General features: G+C 35.1%; 1 protein-coding gene across 1 annotated transcript in view; it reads right to left on the reverse strand.

The window, feature by feature from the left end:
* Positions 1–24198, reverse strand: part of PTPRQ (protein tyrosine phosphatase, receptor type Q) — a 268160-nt gene that overhangs the window by 8904 nt on the left and 235058 nt on the right. The window contains exons 38-42 of the mRNA XM_027842510.1: positions 20536–20626; positions 8710–8786; positions 5679–5813; positions 5378–5503; positions 2817–2965 (exon numbers count right to left, since the gene is read on the reverse strand). Of these exons, the coding sequence (XP_027698311.1) occupies positions 2817–2965; positions 5378–5503; positions 5679–5813; positions 8710–8786; positions 20536–20626 (578 nt within the window). The remainder of the gene's footprint in view (positions 1–2816; positions 2966–5377; positions 5504–5678; positions 5814–8709; positions 8787–20535; positions 20627–24198) is intronic.

The following is a 24198-nucleotide window of genomic DNA, read 5'->3' on the forward strand; positions in this document are numbered from 1 at the left end:
CTATAGGAAACACGTAATAAATGTTCACCAGTGTTGGATAAAGACAATAATGAAAGAAATTATAATTGTGCTTGATATTTGCAGATTCCTACATGGTCACGTGGTCATTTCAAAAACTCAGCTGGATATCAAGATGTAGGCAAAGTGGTAATAGAGGGAAAGTACTGAAATGGACAAAATATTAGAGCCAGGAAAAGCAAGGTCTTTGACTTAAATGAACAGTGCTTAAGACACCTCCATAATTGAATAATCAGTGAAATTTAGTGCTTTTGTTGTATGTAACATAAATTAAATGGAAAACTGGAATATGTTGACCTGTTGGGAAAGATTTTGGTATATTAATATGACAAATAAAAGCAAGAAGGTTAATGATCTGATTTGGAATCTAGAACAAGATGTTTAAAAGTAAGAATTGGTCAGTATGTCTCTAACACCATTTAGGGGAGAGGGTGCCTCTTGGACCATGGGCAATGTTATCTTGTTCTATGTCACAGCTATATTCTTACATTGAAGGTGATTCATTAGAGAAAGCACAATGTAGAGGAAATAGCACTGAGTTGGTAATCAAAAGACCTGGGTATGAATAGGGACTCAAAGATCATATGATCTATGTGACCTTCAGAAACTCACCTAGGCTCTACTGATCTCAGTTTCTTCATCTGGGGAGAATAATAATTTCTTACTATGTCCCCTATACAACTGATATGAAGAATATGCTACATAAAACTTAAGTTATATGATTGTAAACTTTATAAGTACACATTAATGAAAATCATACTTGAGTATTCAACTTTCTCTGATACAACATTCCATGCATAACAAGCAACTTTTTATACATTTGGCCAATTTCATCCAAAGAAAGATGCTCTAATGGAAGAATTCCAAAACTCAAATGTTCCAGAAAGCTCAAGAGTATTTCAGCAAGGCATATGATTTATTTTAGGGGTCGAGGCTTAAGAAGGAATTATAGCCTTGATAAAAGTGGTAATGCAGGGAATGGAAAGATCTGATAAATATTATTGAAGAACAATTTGTCTCAGTGCCCCCTCCCTAGACACTTCCAAAATTATAACTACCTTGATTTTATAGTTATTTTTCATCTAACTTCAATTTAATGATCTTATATAAATTAATACAGGCTTTTTTCCACTGAACTTAATCACTATATGGAGATATAGGCTCCTGACCACAAACTCTAAAAGAAGGCAGACATTCTTTAAGGTGTTATTTATAGTACGAAGCTACTAATTCCTTATTTATCCAGCTGTAACCTCTATAACTTTGGTCATTGAAAGTTTATAGGTTGATGGATAATTCAGAGATCTACATAGATGAGGAAAAAAAACTTACTAAGTTATCTAGGGAAACATATTTACTTTGTCTTTTCCACTAATCTCTGAGACTAGAAAATAGCAGTTACTATGAGGGACAAATTTTTTCAAATTTATAATTAACTTATATGAAGCAAATTCCAGGACCAAAGTAAAACAGATTTCTCAGAGCCATGATGGAGGAGTAAAAGTAAGCACTAGCCTGAGCTGTCTCAAATTTCCCTACAAACAATATTAAAATAAAGCCTCAAAATGAATTCTGGAATGGCAGAATGAAAAAAAAAAAGAAGAAACAATTTTCACTTAGAAGTTCAGCAGGAAAAGTCTGTTGCATTGGGATGAGAGTGGAGTATAGTCCAGCAAGGTAGCCACAGGCCTTGAGGGTAATTGAATTGGCAACAGTAGGTTCTGGAGCTCTCAGGCCACAGATGGTAAGGGAATTGACAACTGGTCAGAAGGAGATTGAAGGAGACCCTTTGCTGGCACTGGGAGCACGACTCTGTTACATGGTCCACACGTGGATTTGGGTTGCAGTCCCAGGGCAAGGAGGAACACTGGCAGGAGTGGGGATCCTGGTCACAGTTCCAGAGTAGAAAAGAGTGCTTGTGGTCCACAGCATAGGCCAGGAGGGGAGTGATCACATCCTTCCTTAGATAGTACCACTTTGGAAAAACTGAAAACTTACAGACTGCCAGGGCTAGCTCTGAAAAGAACAGCATGAAAAACCTAAAGCTTGGGACAGTACCCCCTCCACCCCAGGAGCACAGCCCGACTTTAACACAAAGTTAAAAGTCAAGAAATAATCTGGGAAAATGAGCAAACAACAAAAAAAGAACTTGACCACAGAAAGTTACTATGGTGACAGGGAAACTCCGAAGACAACAAAGTCGAAACAGCTACATCCAAAGCCTCAAAAAAGAATGTGAATTGTCTCAGGACCTGGAGGAGCTTAAAAAGATTTTAAAAATCAAATAGGATAGATAGAGGGAAAAATGGGAAAAGAAATGAGAGTGACACAAGAAGATTCTTCCATAGTAGAAATAGTAATAACAACAATAATAACTGCCAGGTATATGGCATTGCAAGGTTTACTAAATGTTTTCAATACATTAGCTCTTTTGAATCTAAATGAAAATTCTGTGAGACGATTATTGTCTTTATGACAATGAAAGTCAGGTTATCAATGTGAACAAAAAGCATTTTTGGATCAGTAAGTGAAAGATATTTAATTATTTTAGCATGGAAAACTCCAGGTGTGGGAATTCCTTCCACCAATGAAGACAGCAAACTGTCTGTGACCAAGTAGATAAGTTTCAGGGAGTTGCTTAAAGCAAAGAGAGCTTGATAAGCAGGATTTGGATATTGTTCTATACTCAGGATTTGAATATTGATCTTCCTGATTCAAAGCCCAGACTTCTAGCCACGATACATCCATTCTTTGATTATTAAAATTTTGAAGTCCATTTGACCATATTTTAAACTTACCTGCAATGAACAACCATTGGTGTGGTGTCATGGGCTCGGTTGGCTCGAATTAACTTCACAAAATGAATTAATGGTGCACTATTTTCAGGAACCCCATGTTCAGGCCAAGCAGTAAAGTTACATTGTCGAACTGTCATACAGTCTCCATGCTGGCAACCATGTCAGATTAAAGAGGTTTCATAAAAGTGGTATCAGCATAATCAAAAAGAATGAAAATAGCAGATCTAAAAACATATTGCAGGTAACACTACAGAAATAACTAGCTTAGTTTTAATATAAGTCAATTCAGTATGACAGATATTTCATTTTATAAAAGATTCAACACTGATATACTAAGGAAAATTTTACTCTTAATAGAGCAAGAGATCGATAAGGATGTCTACAAATAGTTGTTTCCATTGCATTTTCATTCATATTTATTATACAGTATAATAGAATTCTGGATTTGTGTTCATAAAGTTAGGTTTAGCAAAAGCAATTTTAGGACCCAAATATAAGCAAATTATACAGATATGGCTTGAGATTATGAAGAGCCTTATACATGGATATAAATGATAAAGAGATGGATAGGGATCGGGCTTGTGATTCACTGGTATAGGGAAATCCCAGGTGAGGAAACTTCTTTTATCGATGCAGATGGGCCATTCACTGCAACTTGCTAGTATTAGAGATTTGCCTTGAATAGCGAGAGGCTAAATGATTGCTGTGGATCACAGGGTCAGCATGTGTTAGAGAGAATACAGGCCAGGATCCAACTACGCTATGCTGAACATCAATGCAGACATATACAGACATAAATATAAATATAGATGATATAGCTAGAGATGTACATTTATTTGTATATAAATAAGAATGAAAATTAAGAAATGGGAACATTCTGAAATATAGAAACCTGAATTATCTGGGTTTCTCTCTGCTGAGAATCATTATTTAACCTCAGTGGGTCCTTGTTTCCTTGTATATAAAATGAAACAGTTGGTCTCACTAGAGGATCTCTAAAAACCACTCTCTAAATCTAATACATTTTTATCCTCCTCTTTTTTTTTTCCTCCACCACTGCTTTGATATGGGGCTCTGCAATGTTTTCCTTGCTGCCATAAATGTCCCCCCTATTTTCTCTATACCTATTATACCCCGCATTGTCCTCAGCCTTGTATTGATCCCCTACAGTCACCTTCTATTTCCATTCCCTAGCCATCTTGGATCACCTAAAGGGTTTGGATATACCAAAAAACCAGGAAGTGGAAGTCAGATAGATGACTAGATATGATAGAATCCAGCAGAGTGAAATTGGCATGCTTAACCTAGTTCAATTACAGTGGTATAGATCCTACTTACTAAAATCCTCTTTAAATGCTTTTCTGTGATTGGAGATGATACTGGGTTCTAAGACTGGTCTTTCTATGGAGTGCTAGCTGTGATAAAGTTCTACCAAGGGACAAAGTCTAAGAACCAGCCTAGCTGCATTCATAAATGCTCATTGCAAAAGCAGATGGCATCAGGGAATTAAATTCAAGAATATTTATTAAGCACTTACTGTGTGCTAAAGACTATGTTAAGTCACCAAGGATATGAAGACAAAACAGAAATAGCTTTTGCCTTCAAGTTTCTATTCTATAGTGATAAATATTTTAGGCTGCAACAACTCTAGAATACTGTCCACTAAGGCACAAAGGGGTTATAATCTATGTCAATGGAAGGAGTAATCAACCCTCCAAAAAATAATATATCTTAGAAGTAAAGTATGAAATAAGCAGACCAAATAGACTACAAGTTTGTTTTTCTTTTTCTACTATAGTATGATTCTTACACTCTGTGTAACTTAGTCAAAGAATTTGGACTCTGTGACTTAAAAAAAAAAAAGTTTGCTCTGTTAACTCGTCCAACCAATATAGGTCACAACCTATCTATTACTTATAGTCTTAAAGAGTTGCTGGAGGCCCATAAAAATGCCCTGAGTCATACAGTTCTTGTAGAAAGGGATATTTAAGCCCAAGACTTCCTGACTTCAAGTTCATCACTCTGACAACTGTAATTCTGTAGCTTGGTTCTGTACAGACTGATAAGATTTCACTGTCATTTCATCTACTCCATACACATACAGAAGTGAGCATAAGGGTTTGTCGTAATCCAATCAATGGGTATTAACTCTTGCCTCAACGTTTATGCCCAGGATGTTCTTTCTCCTCATCTGCATTTCTTAGAATCCTAAGCTTGCTTCAGGGTTAAGCTCAAATATCACCTTCCACAGGAGACTTATCTGGATTCTACCAGTTGCTAATGTCCTCTCCATCAGAAATCATTTTGTATATATGGGGTATTTAATTTACTACATACAATATATGTTGGTTCCATCGATAGAAAGTAATCTCCTTGACAGTAGACCTCTTTCATTTTTGCATTTCAAGAACTTGGCATAATTCTGGAACATACTAGGAACTTAATAAATGTTTATCAAATTGAAGGTCAAATTACTAGTTATAGCTCTAGAAGTGAATTTTCTTTAAGGTTTTCCCTCCATTTCCTAACTTTAATAACTTTTTCTTTTCTTCTATTTTTACCCTTTCAATTTTCAGATCTCTGATGGTCCAATCAATTTGGATGTCTTCTAATACTTTGGTAATCACTATATCTCCAAATACAGTCACTGGCTTGTTATCTTCTGGCCAATATTGATGGCATCGGATCTGCATTCAGAAAAGATAGTAAGTCATGAAAATAAAAACTTCTTATCATGACCTCCAATTAAATCAAATGCCTTATCACCTTAAAAGCACTAAAACTAACCCCCAGAAAAACAATTCACACAAAGCAATACAATTGTAAAGCACAGTTTTATGAAATAATTTTAAAGTAACTCACTCGTCCTTTTTCAAAACACTGTGTTAGCATCACTAAAGTTTTTGCTCTGGTTTCCCAGACCATTCGCCAAAAATCTCCTACTGTTCCAGGCAATGGTCCTTGGGTAGCAATAAATTCATTTGGACATAGATAGCCCTAGAAGAAGAAGAAGAAATTAATATATACTGCATCTATATGCAGAAAGAACCCTATTTCTTTTGTTTATCAGAAGTCTTTACACAACTGCTAGAGCCTGATAATATTTTTCCAGGCTAAATAAAAATTAGATCCTAAAATTTCTCAATACAAACAATTGATGTAATAATTAGGTACAATATACTCAGTGTTTAGTGATGGACTACCAGAATGCACTTAGGAGTGGTCATCATTAAGAGGCAACAAGAATGTCTCAAAAGTAGGTCATTCCAGACTAACTTCATTGTGGAATTTCGCCAACATGATATATACCTCTATTTAAGCCAAGCATCTCATGTCCTTGTATATAAGATAGAGCAATGTGGGTTAGATCATATTATAATAGACATATCTGGAATGGGGCAAGCCACTTAATATAAAGAATAGTCATTAGTGTATCTATGTTGACCTAGAGAGAGAAATCTAGAACAGTTCTCCAGGGTGCTGTCCAATATTTTTATTAATTTGGATGAAGGCATCATAGCATAGCAGCTAGGGAACTGGTCTTGGAATCAGAAAGACCTGAGTTCATGCCCTACCTCTAACATTAAACATTGGCTGTATTACCCTGTATTAACCTCTTAGTTCTCTGAGGAACTCTTTAAGATTATAAGTTGCAGAAAAGGTGTCAACATGCATTGGTAGAGGGAATTCTCTCATCTAAGGAGCTCCCTAGAGTTTATACAAGTTTTTACATATGATAATTATTGTAATTATATTAGATATATATGCACACATACATATATGTATATATGTATACACATATACATATATACACACATATCTACATGTATACATATATACACACAAAACCACATATATTTCAGCCAATTCGAATTTTTCATATTTTCTGCAAACTTGTTATCTGATCAAACAATGGACTTTTAATTTATTTCCTGGAGTGCTCACATAGATATTTGACAGCTGTATTTCCATATAATTCATTGCCTTTGTAATTCCATATATTTTATTTTATGCACTTAAAAACATTTTTCTGAGATGGGGTCAATTGGTTTCACCTGACTTCCAAAGAGGTCCAACACACACAAAAAAAAAGGTCAAGAAGCCTTGTTATAGATGTATCAGACTTATTCTATAAAACTTTGGAAGGCAGATTAAGTGGTTGTGGATGGATATGTCAGGGAGACACATTTGGGGCTCAATACATAGGGAGGGGCTAACAATTATAACTCTTTATATAGGGAACATCTAACAATTATAACTCTTCAAAAAGTGTTATGACCTGTTGTGAGGAACCAAGAATGTGACCTTCCTGGCACTGTTTGTATGAATTTGAAGGTATGAAAAATCTTTATATATAAAATTTCCACATGTTGTTTCATATCTTCTACTGTGAGAAACAGAGGGCATTAATTTCAGTCAGGTAGGTTTTGTAAATTTCTTTGGCTAGACTACTTTTATGTATTTTGCATTACTTAAACCATTCTTTTATGGATATATCTCCATAAAATGTCCCATAGAATTCAAGAGTGTGGGAAATGTTTCTGGGAAAGCTGATGCTAGGGTTTGTGAGGGTCCATTTCATGCATCTGATAATCCTAAACATCAGCCTAGCTAGGAAATCCTGCCAAGATTGTTAGAAATTTTAGAGAGGAAACCAGTCCTCAGGACAATTTCTTCTTCAAGTGGTTCTAGAGAGTAGTATAGCTCTCTGGGAAGTTCTGGAAATCAGAAGGGTTTTGGCCAACTTCTTTCATGATTGTTTCATGAGATAATGAGGTATGGTGTAGAAGACTATTGATCAAGAATGTTGTTGTCAGGAGGGGGAAGTTTTTGAATAGATAAGAGAATGTTCCCCTCTATGTGTTGTCTTCCTCTAATAGAATGTAAATGTCTTGACAGGAGGGACTGACATGCTTGCTTCTTTGGGTATTCTCAGTGCTTATCACAGTTCTTGGTTCATAGTAAACATTTAATAAGTTATTTGTCTGTCTGTCTATCTATCCATCCCTCTATCTATCTATCCATCTATCTATGTAGGTATCCTTTAAGTTCCCTCACAAGTTAATGGAAAATGTGATTTGATACTTAAATTCTCTCTTTTCATGCATTTACATTGGGCTTTGGCTGGACAAATGATTCCCTTGATATAGGGAACTTCTACTCTTTGCTTTCCAATGACAAAGCTGCCACTGTCAGTATGGATCATCAACCCTTTTGGTGTTAGAAGCCCGGAACACTGACCAGTTAAGTGAGTTGCCCAGGGTCACACAGACAGCATCTGTCAAAGACAGGACTTGGACCCAGTTCTTACTAACCAGCTCTCTATTTGCTACATTTCTCATGTTGAATTACATCTTACAGGTAAAGCAAAGATAATCTATAGGCTCAGTAGTTAGCAAAACACAGATCCTTATTAAAAATTAAAAACAAGTCAAAAAAAGCTCACTCACTGACTTCTTTAAATCCTAGGTATTATTGTTCAGTCATTTTTCAGTTGTGTCTGACTCTTTTTGACTCCATTTGGGCAGAGATACTGGAATGATTTGTCATTTCCTTCTCCAGCTCATTTTACAGATGAGGAAACTGAGGCAAATGGGGTTAAGTGACTTGCCCAAGGTCACAGAGCTAGTAAGTACATGAGGCAAGATTTGAGCTCAGGAAGGTAAGTCTTCCTGACTCCAGTTCCAGCACTTTATCCATTGTACCATCTAGCTTCCCCAAATCCTAGGTAAATATTACTTTTTAATGACACTTAATTTTACAAACCATACAACTTTGCTACATGAAAATCAGTGGAAGTTTCCATGTAGCTGTTGCCTGAAAGAAGGTGGCATGGTAATACAGATAGTCTTAGAAATGTAACTAAAAAACAGATAACATACATATAACTTACAGATACATAGCTGGCATTGATGTAATCAGATCCTGGTACACTGGCATCTGCTATTAGTTTCACTCTGTTGTTATTATCTATAAAAAAATAAACATCAATATTGATTCTTAACTGGAAATAAGAAAGGGTGTAGCATACTCAGAACCACTGTTCAGTTACAGTAAATTGTAATTCTAAAGAGCTTTGAAAGCAACACATGCAGCTTCAAGCTTAAACATATAGTATGCATATACAGATAGTCAACCTGATATGTTTATATCGTTAAAGGAAAGGGACCATGGTGAAGTGGATCACATTCTGGATTTTGAGTGGGGAAGTCCTGGTTCAAATCCTACCTCCAATACTTATTACTTATATGACCACAGGCAAGTTATTACGCATCAGTTTCCCCATCTACAAAATGAAAATACTAAATCCTTCAGTATCTAACTCCAATATGGTTGTAAGCCTCAAAGTGCACAAAAAATTAATTCCGGCCTGTAGCATCATAAGTCTCAAAAGTAATAATGTATATAAGATGCTCTGCAAACTTAATATGCTCTATAGATGTCCACAATTATCATGATAGAGAAAGGTTCCACTTGATTGAGAAAGGACTTTTTTGGATTCCTGCATAATAAAAACATTTTAATGGATTTCTGTTTAATACTATTATTACTGAAGAGAGCATATTAAGTGTCTGGAAACCAAGAAATTAAACCTTCATTTTTTTGGAAAGCTTTCACAAAGCTTACTTTATCTGATAATATGAAGGCTTAGATATCTACTCTATAATCATTTGCTAGTAAGTTTAGTATTTTGAAGCTTGTGAGCTTGAAATCCTGCTTCCAATCCTATGGAAAAATATCATGCATTTATAAGGGCAAAAGCTTATGGTTCAGTCTCTCAAAGTAATGATGTATACTACATACATTCCACCTTGATCTAAAACTTTCAGATGATTTGGGAACATCATTTCTGAAGGGGTGATATTTCCTAGGGGTTCATTCATAATTAATGTCAGTACTCTCCTCATATTGCATAGAAATTGGGAATCAAAGATCCACATGGAAAATTACTCCATTAAATAATATGTTTGGGGTCAGTTTGGGAGGAAAGAAGTAGTGGTAATTGGTGGCAATATAACATTTTAGAAGGCATAGGAATTTTTATTAGTACTTGAGGGAAGGATAAATTTAGTGAGTCTGTCATGTATAGTTTGATGCCCTAAGGAGATATGTAAATGTAATCAAATGAAGAAGAGAGAACATTTGGGAAACCCACTTTCGGAACCTTGGGACTAATCCTACAGGGTGAATAAACAACTTCAAAGTTGAAGGTCAGGAACTTCAGAAGAAAACTTTGCTGTTTTCATTTAAATGGGCACTTACATTGTTTTCATTTCATAAATAAGATCATAGGATCACACAGAATTAGAAAGGAAATTAGATATTGTTATAATAAAAATAATAATAATAGTAGGATAGACCTTGGACCTAGGATTTCTATCAATACGGATCAGCACCTTCTTAGAAACATTGTCTTAGAGAGTTGCTTAGAACACTATAAAATTAAGTAACTTCCTTAGGGACACTGCTAATATTATATGTGAAAGGGTGGATGTAAATTCTGACTATCACATCTCTAAGGTTGGCTCTCTAGATACCATGCTATCCAGACTTTTCAGAATAAATGGCAAAAAAAAAAAAATGAGTGGAACTTCAGCAGTGTCTGGGTTACTTCGGATAAGTGGCTTAATCTCTTAGCCTGCCAGAGTTAAACTTACTTCCATGAACTAATTTGTTATGTTGAAATACAGAACCTGATTCTCCAATTCCATGGACTGGCATTTCAGCTCAGGAGGCTTTATATATTTCACTAGCTACTTATGCACAAATGTTAGATTAGCCTCTAAGAAGAAAGGCTTCATCTGACTGCCAAAAGGGTCTCTCTCCCTCTCCCTCCCCCCCCACTTCTCTCTCTCTCTCTCTCTGTCTCTCTCTGTCTCTCTCTCTCTCTCTCTGTCACACACACACACACACACACACACACTCACTCATACACACAAAGGTCAAAATCCCTAGTCCATGTCAATAAGGAGAATTAAATGTGATAATGGTCAAGTATTTCAGAAAGGAAAAAGTACAATCACAAGTCAGAAGGAATGTTTTACCTTCCTTAGAAAATTGGAACAGAAAAGAATGACACAGAGAAGGCAGAGAAGAAAGACCAATGAATAATTAGCATTTAAGCAATAAATATGAGAGTCTTCATGTAGAAGGCTGTCAGGAGCATTTCAGAAGATGTTCCTCGAGTGAGTAGATGATTCAGATCAACAAAAGTCACAGGTTAAGAGATCATTCAGTAATGGGCAGAGGAAGGGGGAAATGAATGACAGTAACTCCATGACATACTGGGGAAACTATTTGTGAATCTGACACAGTTGAGAAGGCATAAGTCTTCTGACTTCCCTGAGCATATATTCAGACCAAGACAGAGGGCCTAGGAAGACCTGTCAAACCCAAAGAACAATACTGTACTCAGTCTTAGTGATTTATTTTGGAAGGAATGATACCATGAGCATGGATATAGAAAGTTTTGCTAAGAATTTTGAAAATATACCAAAAAACCCAAACAAACCTGAAGACCTTAGGGGGCATAAGTAGAATGTTCATCATTTCCACTGATTGATCTAGTAATAATAATAATAACAACAACAATAACTACAATTTATATTGTGTTTTAAGGTTTTCAATGCTTTATAAATGTTATCTCATTTTAACCTCACAACAATCCTGGGATATAGGTGCTTTTTTATTCCCATTTTACAACTGAGTCACAGAGAGATTAACTGACTTCTGGGTTTGAACTTAGGTTTTCCTGACTCCAGATTCAGCCCTTTAACCATTGTACCACCTAGCTGAGTGGTAGGGCACTCAGAACAGAAAGGTGGATTTGAAGAATGAACATTTGGCAAAAATGATCAAATCTAAGGATAGGATTTATATTTTTGAAAGGTGGTTTAAAATATAAGAAGGATGGATTCTTGATCATGGATGGAGTTCATATAATAAGGGCCTGTTAAAATAAATAAACAAACAAACTTAATTACTTTGAATCTGACAAATGTGATTAAGAAACCTTTAAACAGAAACTTGCTGAATGACTGAAATCAAGGCATAGTTATTAATGTGTCAATATCACTTTGTCTCTAGTGGTATGCTTTTTGCCCTCTGCTGCTTAACATTGTCATCAACACCTTGGATGAAGTTAAGTGTCATTTTAGATGACAGTAAATTCTGAAGGATCATATATTTGGAGCTGGAAGGGATCTTAAAGATCATTTGGTTCAAGCCCTTCATTTTACAGATCAAAAAAGAAAGGCTCAAAAGTCAAGTGACCTACTCAGAATCATACAGGTAGTAAGTGGAAGAGCCAGAATCTGAACACAGGTCTGATTCCAAAATCTTTCCATTGAACCACATTGCCTCTAGCAGTAAATAATGCAGAGAAATCTTAAGGAATCATGGAGGGGAGCTGAAGGAATGCATGCTTGATGTTAAACTCAGTGAAGTAGGAGGTTAAGTCATTAACTATATAAGCGATGACTGGTGGTGCGGGCTTAGTTGGAGGACTTAGTGACATTGTGAAAATATCACCAGGCTCTAAGTAATAGGACATAGGTATGATTTCTGGCTATATAACATTGGGTAATTCACTTTATCTTGTTAAGTTTCATATTTCTCATATGTAAAATAATATTTGCACTTCCTTGCTTATCTGGATAGTGGGATTTATGGAAATAAAAGACTTTAGAGATTATTTAGTATAATCCTTTCATTTAATAGATGAGTAAAGTGAGATACAGAAAGGTAAGTGATTTGCTAAGGTCAATGAGTAATTGATTTGGGATTCAAACTCAGGCCTTTCGATTCTAAGTTTAGCACTCTTTCCACTAAGTTGCCCTTTGGATGGATGAAATGAGAAAGGGATGGGAACCAGATCTGTGATTCCCTTGGAATAAGGAACTCTCAAGTGAGGAAACCACATTTACTAGTGCAGGTTAGCACTTTATCTGCAACCTACATATAGTCTTAGAGAATTTTCTAGAACACTAATATGTCAAGTGACTTGTCCAAAATGATAGCCAGCATATGTCAGAGTCAGAATTTTAAGCTGTCAGAATCAGATCCTTCTGATTTTGAAACTAGCTCTTCATTTATTATATTATACTTTTTCTCATGAAAGGAGGTAACATGTAATTCACTTTGCAAACCATGCAGTGCTACATAAATATAAACTCACTATTGTAATGGGGGAAGGGAGTTAATCAGGGGAATAACCCTGCAGTCAAATGATATGTATAAATATTTCCCTTGGAAAATGGGTGAACCCACAGGTACCTTATTGAGAGGATAGCGGAAGGCTTCTGTTGGATTTCAGTGACTAAGACTGCCCCTAAAATTATTAACTGGGGGATAGAGGGGCACAGCCAAGATGGTGGAGAGAAGCCAAGAAGTTGCCTGAGCTCTCACCAGTTTTCCTTGGAAATAACACTAAATCAAGGCTCTAACCAGATTCTGGAATGACAAAACACACAAAAAGATGGAGTGAAACAATTTTCAACCTTAAGATACCTTAGAAGGTCTTCAGGAAAGGTCTGTCTCACTTGGGTGCCCAGCACAGATGGTGTCCAGGTAAGATAGTGGGAGGCTCTTAGCCACAGCACAGATCAGCATAGATCAGCAACTGAGGCCCCTGGGTCCTGGCTCAGCAGGCCAATAGTGAGGCCTCCAGTCCCAGTGCAGAAGGCAAATGGGGAGCCCCAGAACCCCAGCACAACAGGTTCAAGTAAGCTGGGTCACCCTCAGTGCAATGGACAAGCAGCAAGCACCTGAGGCTCTAGTGTAGAAAGCCAGTGAGCAGGCATACCCACAGTATAAGATAGTGCTCCCTGTTCCCCAGGAGCACAGCTCAACTTTAAAAGTCATGAAATAGGCTAAAATGAGTAAGAAACAGAAAAAGAGCCCTGACCATAGAAAGCTACTACGGTGACAGGGAAGATCAAAACACAAACTCAGAAGAGGACAAAGTCAAAATGCCTACATTTAAAATCTCAAAGGGGAATATGAATTGGTCTTAAGCCCAAAAAGGTTGTTGGAAGAGCTCAAAAAGGATCTTAAAAATCAAGTAATAGAAGTAGAATAAAAATTGGGGAAAATGAGACTTATGCAGGAGAATTATGAAAAAAAGAGTCAACAGCTTGGAAAAGGAAGCACAAGAATTGACTGAAGAAAACAACCCCTTTAAAAATAGAATGGGCCAAGTAGAAAAGGAGGTACAAAAGCTAACTGAAGAAAATAATTCCTTAAAAGTTAAAATTGGGCAAGTGGAAGCTAATGACTCTATGAGACATCAAAAATCAGTCAAATAATGTCAAAAGAATGAAAAAAACAGAAGAAAATGTAAAACAACTCATTGGCAAAACAACTGACCTGGAAAATAGATCCAGGAGAGATAATTTAAGAGCTATTGGACTGTCTGAAGGCCATGATCAAAAAAAAAGAGCCTGGATAGCATCTTTCAAGACATTATCAAGGAAAACTGCCCTGACATCCTAGAACCAGAGAGTAAACTAGTCATTGAAAGAATCCACCAATCACCTCTTGAAAGAGATCCCAAAATGAAAACTCCAAGGAATACTATAGCTGAATTCCAGAATTATCAAGGAGAGAATACTGCAACCAACCAGAAAGAAACAATTCAAATATCAAGGAGCCACAGTCAGGTTTATCCAGAACTTAGCAGCTTTTATGTTACAAGAATGAAGGGCTTGGAATATGTTATTCCAAAAAGAAAAAGAGCTTGGATTACAAACAAGAATCACCCACCCAGCAAAATTGAGCATAATCTTTTGGGGGAAAGATGGATATTCAATGAAATAGGGGACTTTCAAACTTTCCTGATGAAAAGACTAGAGCTGAACAGAAAATTCGATCTTCAAATGCAAGAATTAAGAGAAGCATAAAAAGGTACACAGGAAAGGAAAAAACAAACAAACATGTTCTTCAATAAGATTTAAATTGTTTTTCCTACATGGAAAGATGATACCTGTAACTCTTGAGAACTTTATCTCTATTAGGAGTATATGTAGGATGTAGACATGGGAGTATACATAGCTGGTCTGGGTATAAGTTGACTTTATGCTATGATAGAAAAAATTAAGGGGTGAAAAAAGGATTGTACTGGGAGAAGAGGAAAAGGAGAGGCAGAATAGAGTAAATTACATCACATGAAGATGTACAAAAGGAGGAAATTAAAGCAATAATTGGGAACCATTTTGCCCAAATGTATGCCAATAAATCTGACAATCTAAGTGAAATAGACAAATATTTACAAAAATATGAATTGCCCAGATTAACATAAAAGGCAGTAAAATACTTAAATAACCCTATTTAAGAAAAAGAAATTGAACAAGCTATCAATGAACTCCCTAAGAAAAAATCTCCAGGGCCAGATGGATTTACAAGTGAATTCTACCAAAGATTTAAAGAACGATTAATTCCAATACTATATAAACTATTTGGAAAAACGGGCAAAGAAGGAGTCCTACAAAATTCTTTCTATGACACAAATATGGTCCTGATACCTAAATGAGGAGGAGCCAAAACAAAGAAAATTATAGACAAATTTCCCTAATGCATATTAATGCAAAAATCTTAAATAAAATATTAGCAAAGAGATTACAGCAATTTATTACCAGGCTAATACACTACAACCAGGTGGGATTTATACCAGCAATGCAAGACTGGTTCAATATTAGGAAAACTATCAGCATAATTGACCATATCAATAACAAAACAGAAATCATATGATTAACTCAATAGATGAAGAAAAAAAAGCTTTTGACAAAATACAGCACTCATTTCTATTAAAAAAAAACGCTAGAGATCACAGAAATAAATGGAGTTATCCTCAAAATGATAAGCAGTAGCTATCTAAAACCATCAGCAAGCATTATATGTAGTGAGGATAAGCTAAGAGCATTCCCAATAAGATCAGGGGTGAAACAATGATGTCCATTATCACCACTATTATTCAATATTGTACTAGAAATGTTAGTGTTAGCAATAAGAGAAGAAAAAGAAATTGAATGAATCAGAATAGGCAATGAGGAAACAAAACTATCACTTTTTGCAGATGATATGATGGCATATTTAGAGAATTCTAGAGAATCAACTAAAAAAACTACTTGAAACAATTAACAACTTTAGCAAAGTTGCAGGATATAAAATAAACTCACATAAACCATCAGGATTTCCATATATTACCAATAAAGTCCAGCAGCAAGGGATAGAGAAATTCCATTTAAAATAACTGTAGGAAATATAAAATACTTGGGGGTTTACATGCCAAGACAAACCTAGGAAACATAAACACAATTACAAAACACTTCACACAAAGAAAATCAGATCTAAACAACTGGAAAAATATCAATTGTTCATGGGTAGGCCAAATTAATATAATAAAAATGAAAATTCTACCTAAGTTAATTTACTTTAGAGCCATGCCAATCAAACTACCAAAAATTGTTTCATGCATCTAGAAAAAATAGTAACAAAATTCACCTGGAAGAATAAAAGGTCAAGAATATCAAGGGAATTAATGAAAAAAATGCAAAGGAAGGTAGCCTCGTTGTCCCAAATCTAACACTATATTATAAAGTGGCAATCATCAAAACTTTTTGGTATTGGCTAAAAAATAGAGTGGTGGATCAGGGGAATAGGTTAGGTACACAAGACATAGTAGTAAATGATTATAGTAATCTACTGTTTGATAAACCCAAAGACTCCATCTTCTGGGATAAGAAATCACTATCTGACAAAAACTGCTGGGAAAACTGGAAAATAGCATGGCAAAAACTAGGGAAAGACCAATATTTCATACCCTATACCAAGATAAGTTCAAAATGGGTACATGATTTAGACATAAGGTATGATACCATAAGCAAATTTGGAGAGCAAGGAATAGTTTACTTGTCAGATCTATGAAGAAGGGAAGAATTTATGACCAAACAACAGATAAAGAACATTATGAAATGTAAAACGGATAATTTTGATCACATTAAATTAAAAAGTTTTTGTACAAACAAAACCACACAACCAAGATTAGAAGGAAAGCAGAAACCTGGGAAATTATTTTTACAGACATTGTCTCTGATAAAGGCCTCATTTCTCAAATATATAGAAAACTGAGTAAAATTTATAAGAATGCAAGTCATTTCCTAATTGATAAATGGTCAAAGGATATGAACAGGCAGTTTTTAGATGAAGAAATTAAAGCTATCTATAATCATATGAAAAAATGTTCTAAATCAATATTGATTAGAATTAAAACAACTCTAAGGTACCACCTCACACCTATCAGATTGGCTAAGATGACAGAAAAGGAAAATGATATATGTTGGAGAAGATGTGGGAAAATTGGATTATTAATGCATTGTTGGTGGAGTTGTAAACGGATCTAATCATTCTAGAGAGCAATTTGGAACTATGCTCAAAGGACTATAAAACTATGCATATCCTTTGATCCAGTAATACCATTGATAGATCTGTATTCAAAAGAGATCATAAAAAATGGAAAAAAGGACCCACACGTTCAAAAATATTTATAGCAGCTCTTTTTGTGGTGGCCAAGAATTGGAAATTGAGGTGATGCCCATCAATTGGGAAATGGATGAACAAGTCGTGGTATATGAATGTAATGGAACATTATTATGCTATAAGAAATGATGAGCAGGTGGATTTCAGAAAAAAACTGGAAAGACTTATATGAACTGATGCTGAGCAAAGTGAACAGAACCAGGAGACCATTGTACACAGAAATAGCAACATTGTGTGATGACAGACTACATTAGACTTTGCTCTTCTCAGCAATACAATGCTCTAAGACAATTCCAAAAGACTCATAATGGAAAATGCTGACCACATCCAGAGAAAGAACTATGGAGTCTCAATGCAGATCGAAGCATATTATTTTCCTTTTTTTGTTTTTTTTTCTTTCTCATGGTTTTTACCTTTTGTTCTTCTTCTTTCACAACATGACTAATGTGCAAGTATGTTTAACGTTATTGTACACGTACAACCTATGTCAGATTGTTTGCTGTCCTGGTGAGGACAAAGGGAAAGGAAAGAGGGAGAAAAATTTAGAACTCAAAATTTTACAAAAATGAATGTTGAAAACTATCTTTACATGTAATTGGGGAAAAATTAAAAACACTGTTAAGGGAAAAAAAAGAAATTACTGAATGATTTAACAGTATTGTCAACCTGTACACTTGAAAATCCAACAGAATAGTAACGTAAACAGAAGATAAGTTTAAATAAAAATAGCCTTAATACTGCAATAAGAGGCAATACATGTTTTGTTTCTGCAAAACATTTATAATCATCCGTGATGGTTTCAAGACAGCTTGTAACACCTACTGATCTAGGTTTTCAAAAAACCTGACATTAGTACTTCAAGAATGAAAACCTTTGTAACATCTTGATGATGTGATTACACAGTTGAGGAGGTACAATTACAGGGCAACACAGAATGAGGGAGCTACTATTTTTCAGTGTATAGAATGCAAATTAAAGTATATACATATACCTGTCCTTATGTTATAAATCATGATGCTTCAAAAGTCAAACCCTTATGGTACTCTGGAAAAATTTAACGACAGCTTGAAATACTAAAATAATATTTTTGCTTCTATTGATTCATGGACACCTGTAAGGCTTTGAGTAGTTTATGTGTTTTCTATAGAAGAAAATAAAGGCTGTCCATTTGTTACCTTGAATGTTTGTATTGGAGCTAAGGCTGCTATTTCCCACATTTGTGGAAATATAGACTCAGCTTAATTTGGAGATCTTCCCAGAAGGTGAAAAGAGAGAGGGAGAGAGAGAGGGAAATTCCCAGGATAAACGCTGGGTGGGGGAAATTAACCAAGATAGAAAATGATCCTTTCAGGCTAGACTTTGAGAACATTTTGTCTGAATTAACTAGAGATCTGGAGGTCCCTGGTCCATGGGTTATATTATTATCAAGTGAGAAAGAGAATGCTTAGATCTCTCATTGCTCCTGAAGAACATACAGGGGAACATTTTCTATTGCAAACCCTTTGTCATAAGAGGAGTGGACGACCTTGGAAAATGACATAGTATTCATTCGAGTTCATTCACAACATACTTTTTATCTTATCCAATAGATATTTTATCTAATTTTACTTTATCTTTCCTTACCTTGTGATTCTACTCATTATTCTATCACTGGATGTCCTGAAGAAGTCGCTGAGCCTCAATTCTATACCCTTAATGATTACAGCTCCTATTTCAATGGCATTTTAAAGGTGTGTGATGTGTTTTCCTCACCACAGCCCTACATAATAGGTCACTGAAGTCTTATTATCCCATTTTACAGGTCATTAAACTGAGGTGTAGAGAGGCTATATTATGGAAATAGATAATAGTTCTTTGAACTCCTTGGAATAAAGTTTTTAAATTTTTGATTTTGTGTAGAAAATTTGATTTGAAGATCTCAAAACAATAATATTAACTTATTGTATTAAATGTTATTTGTGCCCAAGTTATTTCAAGGACCATATTAAGTATATTCTTGTAGGACTAGATTTACCATTTCAAGGCCATTACAATACGTTAACACTGAGCAAATTACTTTTTCCAGTGAAGAAAATATTACTAGTGGCTGATACAGAAAAATAATAGAGCTTTCAAAGTAACTAACTTTCAAGTAGGTAGCTCTACAGGCATTAGATTCGTAATGTCATTTTTCTGTGCAACATCCCAGACAAGAGGCAAAAAAAAAGATATTAACAATGATAAATCAATCCATATTTGATTTCCCTCCAAATTTTGTATTCTATGTAGAATCAATAAAATTTTAAGTACATGTAAGAATATAGAAAATATTTTCAAATAATTATTTGCTTTTAACCTTCATTTTACTAAGTAAACTATAAATACTTTATAACTCCAATCCTTTTGAATAAAAATTTAAAGTTTCCAAATTTTGCAAATAGGGATTTATCATTTGTACTTTGCATTAGAAAAATTTGTTGACCAGAAACAGCTGTTATGAAGTTAATATCAGAGAATATAGCTATTATTAGCCCAAGAATGTTCTGTTCCTCTTCCACATCACTGTTAATTCTTAAAACAATAATGGTATTTTTGTCTTATCAAGTGAAAAATGAAGATGTGTTGACTATAGCACTATAAACCCCTGTATCCTTTGATAAAAATCTATTCTGGCTTTTTAAGTCCTCATACGCTCTGATCTTCAATGAAAAATCTTGCAACACATATTTGAAAATCCATAGGAAAGCAATGCTATAATCCTAAAGGAAACCAATACAAAAACACGTCACATGAATTTATTCTCAAAGAGGAAAAATATATCAATCTACCACCTCTTTTCATTTGCAGGAAAATATCTGGAAAAGAATGTTAAAGAGGTTAGTTACTTAGGTTCAATTACAAAGCTAAGAAAGTATTAGTTCTATAGTTTCCTGCACCTGCATAATTAATGTTTGCAAAGAACAAGCTGAAAATCATTTCAATATATTAATTTTCACTAAAAAAAAGATACAAGAAGTCAAAGAGATGTCACTTGAAAATAACTGATAATGAAACATACTTTTCTTATGAGATAAACAGCTATCGGTGCACATACAACAAATACTTATTTAAAAAGAAGGCTAAGAAAATTCAACTGTATTCTACTGCAGTCATGTTTTAAGAACATTTTTCGAACAAAACACAGAGATTTAACAAATGCACCTACATGGTTTTATGTTTGGGAAGCGGTTCTTTGCCCTATTCCAAGGCAGGTCAGCATCAGTAGAAGAAAGATCCTGGAGGAATTTAGGGAGCTCCTGTGGAATGCAATTATTGAAAAGTTTCCATTTATTTCATAAAAAAGAAACAAGAGGTTACCAAATGCCTACTTAACAATAGTTTGTATTTTAAGTGTCATTTTCATAATGCTATCCTCATAAAAGGGTGTCTTTTGTTCCCAAACTATCTATCTGCATTGCTGAAAACATCCCCCAAACATGCAATCTATCCTATTAACCCAAGTCCATTGTTGGTGGCAGAGACAAAGCTGCAACAATCACTATCAGGTTGAACAATATGAGCTTATATGAACTTTCACCCTCAAAATCCTGGCTAAAGTCAGACCATCACCTTCTGTGAGACTGTTTGTAGTCTTCATGAAGCCATATGATGAGGTACATATGTTAGCAAATCAGTCTTCATTATGAATAATGCCCTTTTCCACTCCTATAGTCAAAGAGAACCTCATTCCATAACCTAGAAATTACTAAGTATTTTATCAGATAGAGACAACTGACAATTATTTAATACTCTAATGTCCACTTAGCGGGAGGGAAGACAGTAGGTGATTTATTTGTGTTTTTTCTCCCAAGGCAGTCTGATTTCATGCCTGTTTGGTGGTAACATCATTGGTCAGTTAGAGAAGCTGGCAAAGGTCACAGAGATTTTTTTCTGGGTTTCCATTAAACAGGCATTGCCATACAATGTATGTTTTTTAATCATTTCAGCAAGAATGCCGAGCTGGAATATTAGTTTTACCTCTGGCTTTCAGTAAAAAGTAATGATCTTTTCTCAGGCTCTGCTTTACTAATTTTAACATTAAGAAAAACACTCTAAAAAAAAAAAAACCTGAGAAAAGAAAGGTGTCCCAAAACTGTGGAATTTATAAATACAAGGTATTATATTCATAACTGAGTAGTAAGGAATATTTAAGAATTTTCAGAGTTGTCATATTGCTAAACTACTGATCTCTTTATCATTAATTGAGACCATTAACTAGCTTTCCTCTAATTGACATTTTAAAAATGCTCCCAATGTAACAGCTAACATATCTTAAATTTATTTACTTGGGGTTTTTTGTCTTTTATCATCATCATAATTAATTACCATTTGTACTTATATAATTCTGCCTTCCTTGATATTTTCATGCTGAGATTCATTCATTCATTCGTTCAACACTTGCTGAGCCCCTAATATGTATAAGGTACAAGAAATAAAGGAAAAACAAAGATAATTGATATGTGGTTTTTATACAAAAGGATCTTAAAGTCTAGTTAGAAGTGATTAGTCATACACAAATAACCAGAGTACAAGATGGATTGTGTTAGTTGATGTAGGTGGTAAAAAAGACAAACAAAAAACAAAGTATTCTGATACTTCGGATCAAGAAAACAGCATTAATTTGAACTAGGTTTTGCCAGATGGATCCAGCAGGTCAAGTGATGTAGGAAAATGAATAGGCAAAGAAAGAAGTTGGGAAACTGAGATGTGATCAGAGAACAAGTTTTCTAGCTTGACTACAATATAAAGTGTAGATTGAAGTGAGATTGTACAGAGACATGATTTCCAAGAATGAAATTTGACTTTAATTTAATAGAGAAATACAGGCCCATTGAAAAGGTTTGAGCAGAAGAGTAAAATGATAATATTTACCATATAAGAACTCACATCTATTTAGTACTTTTGGATTTACAAAATGTTAGTCTCAGAATAGCCCTATAAGGTGTGTAGTACAAGTATTGCCCCTTTTTTGCAGATGAGGAAATTGAGTCTCAGAGAGGTTTAATGATTTGCGCATGTTTAGATAGCTGGGTAAATGTGAGAGTCACTTGAATCCAGATCTATGAAAATCAAATTAAGTGATTTTTTTTACCCTCCCCCCCCACCATACCTTACTGCTTTGTTTTTCCATGGGACGTGGTATGAAGTGGTATGAAGGAAAAAAAAAAAAGAGAATAGAAACAGGTAGACTTGTTGGGAAGCTATCACAATGGTCCGAGCAAGATGTTACAAGAGCTTGAACTAGACAGTGAAAATTAAAAACAGGAAGGACTCAAGAAACATGAAATTAAATCAAGGACCTAGAAATTGATTGATATATGTAGAAAGAGGAGTCAAACACAACCCTAGGGTTTGAGCAGGAATCTCCTGGTAGAGATGAAACAGGCAGCTCAGGAGAAAGGTTAGCAGGGGAGATCATCTTTAGAGACTTAGTTATGGGAGATGAAGAAAAAACCAAGGGAGAGAATATAAAGTGTCATTAAATCCCTACTGCAGTGCTGTTAACAAAGCCTAAAACTATGCTACAAATTTTAGCATATACACACATATATACTATACACACATGCATATATGTATGTATGTATGTGTGTGTGAGGGCCAAGGATAGATCTTTGTGGGGATACCAATACATTGTGGTGTCAGAAGGAAGATAGCATAGCCAAGGAGACAGAGAAGGAAATAACGAGTGAGACAGGAGAAGAATCAGAAAGTACAGTCATATAAATATCAATGGCAAAGAAACTATCAGCAAACTGACAATTATAGTGCCACCAAAAGGATGAGAAGTGGGGCGGGGTATCAAACCTTGCAATTAGTGGATCACGGGCAAACTTTGACATTTCACTTTGAAAAGAATGGTAGCTCGCATGAGAGATTGCAAAGAAGAGAAAACTAATAAATGGTGAAGAAACATTGACATGAAGAACCACTGAGGGGATACTCCCTTTTTTTGCATAGTTTGGTCACTGAAAGAAGGACAGGAGAATAGCTTATGGGGCTAGAAGATGAAAGAAATGTTGGCTTTTTTCCTTGTTGTTTTTGTTGTAGGATTTGAAGTATCTGACTCCATGAAAGACCTACTACTAATAAGCAGGAAAGAAGAGGATTCCGATACAGCAGTCCTTCTGAATTTGCTACTTGTGTGTTAACAGAATCCCAAATAAGGTAAAAACCAACTAATGCTAAAACAAAATAAAGAATAAAGATGAGAAGATAAGTCTGTGTAATTACAACAGTTCCAACCCAACATATTAAAAAAATCCTAAAAACTAATTACTATGAGAAATGGGCAAAAATAGTTTAATTTTCACTACTATTATTTATTAGAGAAGTTTAACCAATGTAAAATGACCCACACCAAGGAAGATGAAAAAATTCTAGATGATGCCATCATGTGGAGATGATACTCTCGCTCTCAGAGGTTGTACCAACAACCTCTACTAGAATGGAAAGTCTTAAATTTAGGGTAATGAACCAGCAACAATTTAAGTTTTTGGTCTATGGACTGGTTTAGCTAATTATTGAGAGGCTCATCAAGTGACCCTGGAAATCCATGAAAGATATGAAAATACCCCTCAGTCCAGTGCTGGTCCCTCCTGCTTCAGTGTAATGATGGTAACAGTAGCAAAAGTGGGTCAGATGGTGCTAATAATCGCACTGTTTTTAAATCACCAGTAATCGATATTTAATTATTCCTAAAGTGTAGGTCTGGCCATGTCAATCCTCTGCTCAATAAGCTTTACTGTCTTTTCCTTGCATTTAGGATTAAGGAAAATTCCTCATTTTGGCATTCCAAGGCCTTAAGAATCTGACTCCAGCCTATCTTTTC

Source organism: Vombatus ursinus, unplaced genomic scaffold (genome assembly GCF_900497805.2).
Source record: "Vombatus ursinus unplaced genomic scaffold, bare-nosed wombat genome assembly UNPS02014874.1, whole genome shotgun sequence".
Taxonomy (NCBI): Eukaryota; Metazoa; Chordata; class Mammalia; order Diprotodontia; family Vombatidae; genus Vombatus; species Vombatus ursinus.